The 9,438-nt window shown below is 39.7% G+C and overlaps 1 protein-coding gene across 1 annotated transcript; it reads left to right on the forward strand.

Moving 5' to 3' along the window:
• The first annotated feature begins 94 nt into the window (after positions 1-94).
• pyroxd2 (pyridine nucleotide-disulphide oxidoreductase domain 2) lies at positions 95-8,637 on the forward strand. The gene is made up of 16 exons (XM_037685605.1): positions 95-212; positions 561-580; positions 667-760; positions 1,109-1,182; positions 1,308-1,463; positions 1,550-1,703; positions 1,799-1,860; positions 1,932-2,029; positions 2,139-2,280; positions 2,351-2,485; positions 2,558-2,630; positions 4,954-5,107; positions 7,514-7,665; positions 7,765-7,871; positions 8,186-8,306; positions 8,502-8,637. Exons 1-16 carry the CDS (start codon positions 95-97, stop codon positions 8,570-8,572), a joined length of 1,731 nt encoding a protein of 576 aa, XP_037541533.1. The 3' UTR covers positions 8,573-8,637.
• Positions 8,638-9,438: the final 801 nt, after the last annotated feature.

A 9,438-nucleotide genomic window follows, 5' to 3' on the forward strand; every position in this document is an offset into this window, starting at 1 on the left:
CTGAGCTGGATCTACTTTACTGAGGCTGAGCTGGATCTACTTTACTGAGTGGGGGGAAGAAAGAGGCGGGATCAAAGGAAAAGTTGTAACTGCCATGGCTGCAGCCAAGTGGTTAAGTCGAGGACGCAGGACGGTGTCTCTGGTGTGGACTGGATTCAGATCCAATCACACATCCCTTAAATCTCATTATGACGCGGTCATCATCGGCGGAGGTGAGATCTGAGCAAATGAAGGTGTTACTGCACGTTTTTAAAATAACTCATGAGCTGTGCGTTTTCCTTGTCTTGTTATGTAACAAATAATAATGATTTTAAAAAGACAATCTTTTAAGTTTAGGAGACTCGAGTTGTCTCTGTAAAACTGAGATTTTGACATAACCAATATTGTTCAACTTTGAACTTCTTGTGCTTAGCTGTTAAAAAGTAAGATGCCCAGAAAAATACCCCCCCCCCAACCCCCCACCCCCCAAAAAAATATATATGTTCTTTTCAGCATGCAAACAATATTTTAATCACTAAAGCAATATATTGAGTTAACTGCGATTCTGTATTTTATTGCAGGACACAATGGGCTGGTGGCAGTGAGTTTCTGATTGCATGCATTGTTGCACTTTTTGCACAATCTGCACAGCTTTATGGTTTTATAGGAGGTCTTGTCTGTGTGCAGGCTGCCTATCTTCAGAAGGGGGGGTTGAAGACAGCGGTGTTGGAGCGCAGACACGTGCTGGGTGGAGCAGCTGTCTCAGAGGAGATCGTCCCTGGTATGACAGGAAACTTGTCTAACCAGATCAAGAAAGGATTAACCTGCATTAAAAAAAACCAACACAAAACAAAAAAACATCAAGGCCAAAAATTAATCAAACCAATTATAATTTCTTATGGAACAGTTTGTAACAAATTTGCATGTAAGAACTTGATTTGTGCAATAGATTACAGAGTAGAAAACAGTTGGACAACAAACAATTCCTAAATACATCTTCATAACTAAACCAGTGTTATATAAAGAATACAACTTTAAACGGTTTTCCTTTAACTGAGCATCATATCTTATTTGTTGCATTGTGAATTAGTTACTGCGTTAGTTACAGACATAACACTTTTCTATCTAGGTTTTCTCTTCTCTAGGTGCTCGTACTTGCTGAGTTTGTTGCGGCCGCACATATACAGAGACCTTGAGCTTAAGGTATTTACGTTTCATTCCATTCATTCACAAAAAATGTATTTAGCTATTAATGTCTGCATGGCTTGAAGAGATCGAGGTTAGCTTTTTTCTTTTTGGCTTTGTTTCTGCATTTCGTTTGCGTTCAGAAACATGGGCTGAAGGTTTACATGAGGAACCCTCATTCTTTCACCCCCATGCTGGAGGACGGTGTTAATGGGGCTCCACCAAGGTCTCTTATCCTGGGTCCAGATCGGATGAAGACCCAAAATGAGATCGTCAAGTTCTCCCAGAAGGATGCAAAGGTTGTAAAGGATAGTCCTATTATGTTAACTTGTCTTTCATATTTTGCATTATTTTAATGCACATCCTCACCCATTCATGTTCTCAGGCTTATCCAGAATTTGTGGCGCACCTTGAAACGCTCGCATGCGCTATCCACCCTCTCCTGGACGCCCAACCTGTAGATATTCCTGGCCTTACAGACGGGTCACTGCGGAAGAGGCTGGATGCAGCTACAACTCTGATGCCTCTGGTCAAATTTGGTGCATTATTGTGTGTCTGTTGTGTGTTCTTAAAGTCATCGTTTATTACGACAAACTAATTGACTGCGTGCTGAGGTCTGTTTCTGAATTTAAAGGTCTGAAACTTGGGAGGAATATTCCAGACTTTTATGAAATTACTTCTGCGCCGATAATGAAGGTTTGTAATAAATAATGCTTTAGTTGATGTTTAGTAGGCACACAATAACTGACTCTTGTTTGGTATTAAAGATTCTTAATCAGTGGTTTGAATCAGAGCCACTGAAGGCAACACTGGCCACTGATGGTGTGATTGGGGCCATGACCAGTCCCAGTAATCCTGGCAGTGGGTGAGAGTTTTACAGCACCATGTGGCAGGCGGACACGATTACATCTGTGTATGTGTAAAACTAAATGCAGACTTCTGAAAAACCCTGATCCCTTTGTCTTGTTTTAAAGATACGTCCTTTTGCACCATGTGATGGGAGAGCTGGAGAAGGAGAAGGGCGCGTGGGGTTATGTGGAGGGAGGCATGGGAGGCATATCTCAGGCTTTAGCTAAAGCTGCCCGATCCTACGGTGCAGATATTTTCACAGAGAAGGTAAAGTTGTGCTTCTTTGTTTAAACCCATTGAAGCTTATTTTCAAGTGTTTCTGCTGTATTCTTGGCAGGATGTAGAGCAGATCCTCGTTGGTTCGAACGGCGCTGCTAACGGTGTGGCACTTAAGGACGGCACAGAGATCTGCAGTAAAGTTGTGCTATCAAATGCAACCCCATATGTCACCTTCAAACACCTCACGCCCCAGGTAACGTTGTAAATCAGCATCAACATCATGGGAGAGAGAAAGAAAAGCTGAATCTTTGATTTGATTTTGCAGGGTGCCCTTTCTCCTCAATTCTTGAAAGCTGTAGATCAGATAGATTACACCTCACCTGTAACAAAGATCAATGGTAAGCGCTGCTCTGTGTCATACAACTAATCATCCATCTGTAATATAATTAGAGGGAATTGCTTCAGTATTTCTGCAGTAGTTTAATTTTTTTGATCAACAAGCAAAACCGAATCCAGATGTGTCTGAACGATGCACGGTGCCAAGCTACTCAAATTTCATTGCTAACAGTGACCCAGGCTTTCTTGCAATCATTTAAAATAATTTTGATCAGTATTTTTTCATTCTTTCTGAACATCAGTTTTCTTTGGACTTTGGTTGCTTTTTCACTTTTTTATTTTTTTGTCCAACCCGTGCATTTGGCCATTTCTTCTTCTTTTGGATTTCCCTCTTCAGGTGTCGCCACATGCCAGTCATCCTCCTCCATTTCACTCTGTCCTCACCCCAACTACCTACATGTCCTCTCTTAACTGCATCCATACATTTTCTATTTGGCCTTCCTCTTTGTCTTTTTCCCAGCAGCTGCATTTCTAACATCCCTCTACCAGTATACCCACGGTCCATCCTCTGGACATGTCCAAACCGTCTCAGTCTGGCCTCTCTAACTTTATCTCCCAGTTGTTCAACCTGTGCAATACCTCTGATGATCTCATTCCTAATCTTATTCATCCTCGTCACTCCTAAGGAGAACCTCAACATCTTCATTTCTGCCACTTCCAGTTCTTTCTCCTGTCTTTTTGTCAGTGCCACTGTCTCCAGACCATACAACAGCTGGTCTCACCACTGTCTTGTAAACTTTTCCTTTGACCTTTGCTGACACTTTTTTGTCGCAAATAACTCCTGAAACTTTTCTCCATCCACTCCATCCTGCCTGGACTCTCTTATTCACCACTTTACCACACTCCCCATTTTCCTGGACAACGGACCCCGAGTACTTGAAGTCCTGCACCTTTGTGACCTCTGCTCCTTGTAGTCTCACTGTTCCACTGGCCTCTCTCTCATTCACACACGTACCCCGTCTTACCACGGCTGACTTTCATTCCTCTTCTTTCAAGTGGATACATGTATGTGCAAAAAAAATAGTTAACAAAGGGTCAAATTTCAATGAAAAATAAATCAAAAGATAAATAACAAATTTGGGCCCAACTTAAATGAGGTCAACTGAACACTAACAAAACTGACCTGCCAACAAAGAACAAAGGGCTACTTAAACGGGGCGGAGTAACCTAAATCTGCCACATGAGGGAGGCACAACATAATAAAGAGACAAAAAATACAAAAATTAGCTTAAACAACATATGAAACAAATAAAGCAAAACTAACTTTAACATAGCATCAATAATAAATGACTATTAAAGTGACAAAATGAACTAACTAAAGCCAAATTTAACAAATAAAGTTCCCCCCCGCCCACTCAGTCTTTTAGAAAAGTGGTATGTTCCAGCTTCCTCCTCCAGCTGATCTGTATTTGCAGCACCTCAAAACAAAAGAACAAGTGTTAGTAAACCATTCAGACGAATATTAACTAAAGTGTGCACCCTTCAGAAAATATATGTCTAAATAAAATAACAAACTTAGACATAATGTAATCTGTAACTAATAATGTAAATTAAATAAATACTAACACTACATGGTGGTGGTGGTAGAAGCATCCACCACAGCATACTTCCATCTTCCACCCGTTCCCTGTTCTCACCACAGATCACAATGTCATCTGCAAACAGCGTCTGACCATTTGTGGTTTAAAATAAAGAAAGTGAACGTGTTAAAAAAGGGAAAAGTTCCAATTCTAATATGTCTACAGCAGATGAACAGTATCTGAAAGTCATGTCTTAAAGAAATAAAAACTAAAGGTGTATCAGATATCTGAACCCAAGCGATGCATCATCTTTCAGTCGATCTTATGTTGTATAACAAGATACCAGCTAATAGCCCTTTGAAATTCACTTTGTTGGTGCTTAAATGCTATTTTGCATGTGTTAAACTGTGTTATCTTTAGCGGTTTTTTTTTTAAATAGATGTTTTTAAGTGAACAAGCTGAGCTTTGTGACAAGCTGTTGGTAAAACAGTGCCTAAATATCCCATTTAAAATCTGTTCTTAGCTATGTTGTAACCTGAAGAACTACCGTACATTAAAACATATTTTTCAAAAGACCAGCTGATTGGTAGTAAAAATAAAGCGTGTAAAAACTTTTATTACACTGCTATAGCTACAGTATCTGTTATCAGGTTTATTGTTGAAGGGTTATTACTCTTCTGCTGGCTTTACTTCAGATACGTGTTTTGTAAAATGCAGATTTTACTCTACTAATAAAGGCAATTTCCTAAATATTGAAAAATAAAAATTATTATTTGGTTCTAACTGCTGGGACATATGTTCACAGTGGCCATAGACAAGTTACCAAACTTCTTGGCATCTCCCACACCGGATGGAAAACCTGGACCCCACCATCAGTGCTCGATACACCTGAACTGTGAGAGTGTGGACGTGTTAGAAACCGCATATAAAGACGCCGTGAATGGACGTCCCTCAGCAAGGTCAGTCATTATTTCTCATAACTTTTTCCCCTTTTAGGTGCTTATACTCACATAAACAACAAAATGGTATTTATACAAATTCATACAAATTGTATACAAAGCTCTCAACAATCTAGCTCCATCTTATATTTGAGATCTTATTGTTCCATGTTTTCCTAACGGAGCACTTCTCTCTCAGACTGAAGGCTTACTCGTGGTTGCTAGAGTTTCCAAAAGCAGAATGGGAGGAAGATCTTTCATTTATCAGGCTCCTCTCTTGTGGAACCATCTTCCAGTTTCTGTCCGTGAGGCTGACACATTGTCCAGTTTTAAGACTGGGCTTAAGACTTTCCTTTTTGATAAATCCTATAATTAGGGTTGGCTTGTTATGCTATAGGCTTAGACTACTAGAGAACAAATTGACCTAATTTCCTTAAATGAATTGTTAAAATTGAATAGCTTTCATTTGATATTATTTTTATCTTAACATGTGATTCTTGACGTGCCATTGTGTATCTGTTCCTACCGAACCCAGCTGGTCGAAGCAGATGACCGCTTGTCCTGAACCTGGTTTTGCTAAAGGTTTCTTCATCATGAGGGTTTTTTTCCTTTCCACTGTCGCCTTCAAGCTTGCTCAAGATGAGAGTTCTGTGATGGAGTTAAACTCAAAGCAGTCTGCTCCTCAGATAAATAGTGTTAAATTATTATTTTAAAATATGAATGTTTCTGTTCAGTGCCCTGAGATGACTTCTGTTGTCACTTGGCGCTTTATAACTAAACTGAATTGAATTGAATTAAATGCCAGAGTTACATTCATACACTAAATAATTCAAGTTCTAAGCTGATTTATTATTGAAGAGATAAAGCTGGAACAAAATATTTACTTTCACAAGTCAGGTTTGAAGTTTAAAGTATTTAAATGCGTTCTTAATTGAACATGGTTTAAGATGATGAAATTAGGTGCCGGATAATAAATATATTTTAATTTATTTAGCTGATTTGGATGCTCCATGATTTATTTTTCATATCTTTGTTCATCTTAAAGTGGCCTTGAGAGTAAAGACATCTTTTTCAAAAATCATTATTATTTTCTTGCACACTATTAAAGGGCTCTTATCCAGAAATAGTGAGAAAAATCAGCAAACAATTTTAATATAATACAGGATTGCTGTGTTTTTTACTTTGTTTTCTGGACTTAGATTTAAACGTCAATGTACACTGCCTGGTCAAAAAAAAAAAAGTCGCCACCAAAAAAAGGTCACATACTAATATTTTGTTGGACCACCTTTAGCTTTGATTACAGCATGTATTCACTGTGACATTGTTTCAATAAGCTTCTGCAATGTCACAAGATCTATTTCCATCCAGTGTTGCATTAATTTTTCACCAAGATTTTGCATTCATGACCAGGCACTAGGCGTGATGGGTGCATCACTTCACCTGCTTCTCTTCTTACCATGATGCACCCATCACTCTGGAACAGGGTAGATCTGGACTCGTGAGACCACATGACCTTCTTCCATTGCTCCGGAGTCCAATCTTTATGCTCCCTAGCAAATTGAAGCCTTTTTTTCCAGATTAGCCTCACTGGTTAGTGGTTTTCTTAAGGATACACAACTGTTTAGGCCCTTGAGTTCCCTTCACGCTGTGCGTGTGGAAATGCTCTTACTTTCACTATTAAACACAGCCCTGAGTGCTCCTGTTGTTATTCTTTGATTTGATTCCACAAAATGTTTAAGTGATCACCGATCATGATCATTCAGGATTTTTTTTCCGGCCACATTTCTACCTTGAAGACCCACTATCTTTCCAGTTTTTAATAATCTGCTGGATAGTTCTTAACCCAATTTTATTTGTTTCTGCAATCTCCTTAGATGTTTTCTCTGCTTGATGCCATTGATTTGACCCTTCTCAAACAGACTGACATCTTTTCCACGACCACGCAATGTGTCTTTCAACATGGTTGTTTGAGAAATGAGAAGCAACTTATTGCACTAGTTGAGGTTAAATAACTTGTTGCCAGCTGAAAGATATCACCCATGCAGTAATTATCCAATAGGAGGCTCATACCTATTTGCTTAGTTAAATCCAGGTGGCGACTTTTTTTTTTTTTTTGGCCAGGCAGTGTATTTTAAAAATACTGGACCCATTACAAGATTCAGGAGATGAATCTGGAAGAGAAACAGAGTCCCCATTGGCTGGTTCCATTACAGGTGTTAAGTCCTGCCCCCTTCATATAAACTCGCAACATATTTCCATTGGTACAAAAAATAAATCACACCTCAGAGGAGTAGGTGACCCTTCAAATCCTATATCCCCACTGTGCATTTTCTGGTTCCAAAATTACAACATGGCTGGTGTTTTATGTCAATGATCTCTAGCAAGTCACCAACCCTTAAATCTCCATTGTATTGTCTTCTCATGTAGACCTATGCTGGAGATGACCATCCCCTCTGTGTTGGACCCCACTTTAGCCCCGCCTGGTTGCCACGTCGTATCGCTGTTCACCCAGTTCACCCCCTACCACATAGAAGGCAGGGAATGGACCGAGCAGGACCGAGAGGCCTTTGCAGACACTGGTGAGAAACACAAATGATCATATTGCAAAAAGACTGCATAGCAAATTGAACCTGTTTAATAAAAAAAACCAAAAAAAAAAAACGTGTGTTTCTTCGTAGTGTTTGACTGGGTGGAACAGTACGTCCCTGGGTTTAAAAAGTCTGTGGTGGGCAGAGATGTCCTGACACCCCCAGACCTGGAGAGGATCTTTGGACTCACTGGAGGGGTACGAACTGTACACACTGGGCTGAGAAACATTTTGAATGTTGGCACGCAGCTTATTCGTTTGACACGGTCAGCTCCTCAGTGCAGGAGGGAGTCATTTGCAGCGTTGAGTTATTCAGTGTCAGCTTTAGGATGGACCTGTTGTATAAGAGGTTAATGGTTACATACACTTTAACTCAAACATCAGATTCAAAGTTCACATTGGCTCTATAATACATAACTGGACTCTACTATACATGTGTGGTTTTTATGTCTTAATATAGGAATTATAAATGGAGTCTTAACAAAATAAACATTTTCACCTTGTTTTCACAGAACATTTTCCATGGATCAATGTCACTGGATCAGCTTTACCTTGCGCGACCTTTGCCCTCTCTCTCAGACTACCGTTCACCAATTAAAGGGCTGTATCTGTGTGGCAGCGGCTGTCATCCAGGTTTGTGCTTAAAGTTCAGCTAGAAACGCAAATGTTGCAGTTTCTCATGTACAGTTTAATACATTAATTGTTTCATGTTGTGATAGTTAGTATAGAGAGCTCAGTTATTTATCTTGGAGCTTTTGAGATACATCTTTACTCAGATTGTTTAATAGATTACAGAGCCTGTGTAAACTTTCATGTGTTTGGCCATAGGTGGTGGCGTGATGGGATCTCCTGGCTGGAACGCAGCACTTACGGCCATGTCTGACCTAAAAAATCACTGAGAAATGTGTCATATTGTAAATTTAAATGGTAAATGGACTATACTTATATAGCGCCTTTCTATCGTATTTCAAGATACTCAAAGCACTTTACACTACAATCTGTGTCCTCATTTACCCATTCATACAGCACTCTACTAGATCTCTACAAAGCTAATTGAACAAATCGTTCTAAAGAGACTAATCACTGCTTTTAGATCACATTCATACACTGATGGGACACACATCAGAGGCTATGAGGGGTTCAGTGTCTTGCCCAGGGACACTTCGACATGTGACTGCTGGTGGATTTGAACCCCCAACTCTCGCATTGGAGGACGACTGCTCTAACCACTCGGCCACAGCCGCCCCAATTTAAACATTCACTTCAGCTATCTCTCTCGTTAGTTGTTTTTATATCAGTCTTTTGCAGCATATCTGTGTCAGTCTTCATAAATTAATGGTGCAAAATGTCCATGAGTGGAGATGAAGTCATCTAACCGAGCCAGCAGAAAACACAGCAGTGATGTTATGGGTAAAGATACTTAGAGGCAACTGGCACTTTATGAAATAAACTAAAACATTGTTATGAATTTAATGACGCTTTCCAAAATTTTCAATTCAAGATCTCGTTGGCATTTCTGGAAGAAACCTTGTTTGCTGATTTTGACTACCATACTTTTCACCGTATAAGTCGCACCTTTTTGCATAAATTTGCATGCCTTGTGTCTTATACGGTGAAGCGACTTATGTATGTTTTTCTCCCATATTTATAACCCAATTTTTGGCTGAGATCTGACAATTTCATTCATTCTGACATGGAAAATATTGAACACTACCATTTTCAACCGCTAGAGGGCCTTCGACCTGACTGTGGCAAGTGTGGTAAG

Source organism: Nematolebias whitei, chromosome 1 (genome assembly GCF_014905685.2).
Source record: "Nematolebias whitei isolate Nwh7 chromosome 1, NemWhi1, whole genome shotgun sequence".
Taxonomy (NCBI): Eukaryota; Metazoa; Chordata; class Actinopteri; order Cyprinodontiformes; family Rivulidae; genus Nematolebias; species Nematolebias whitei.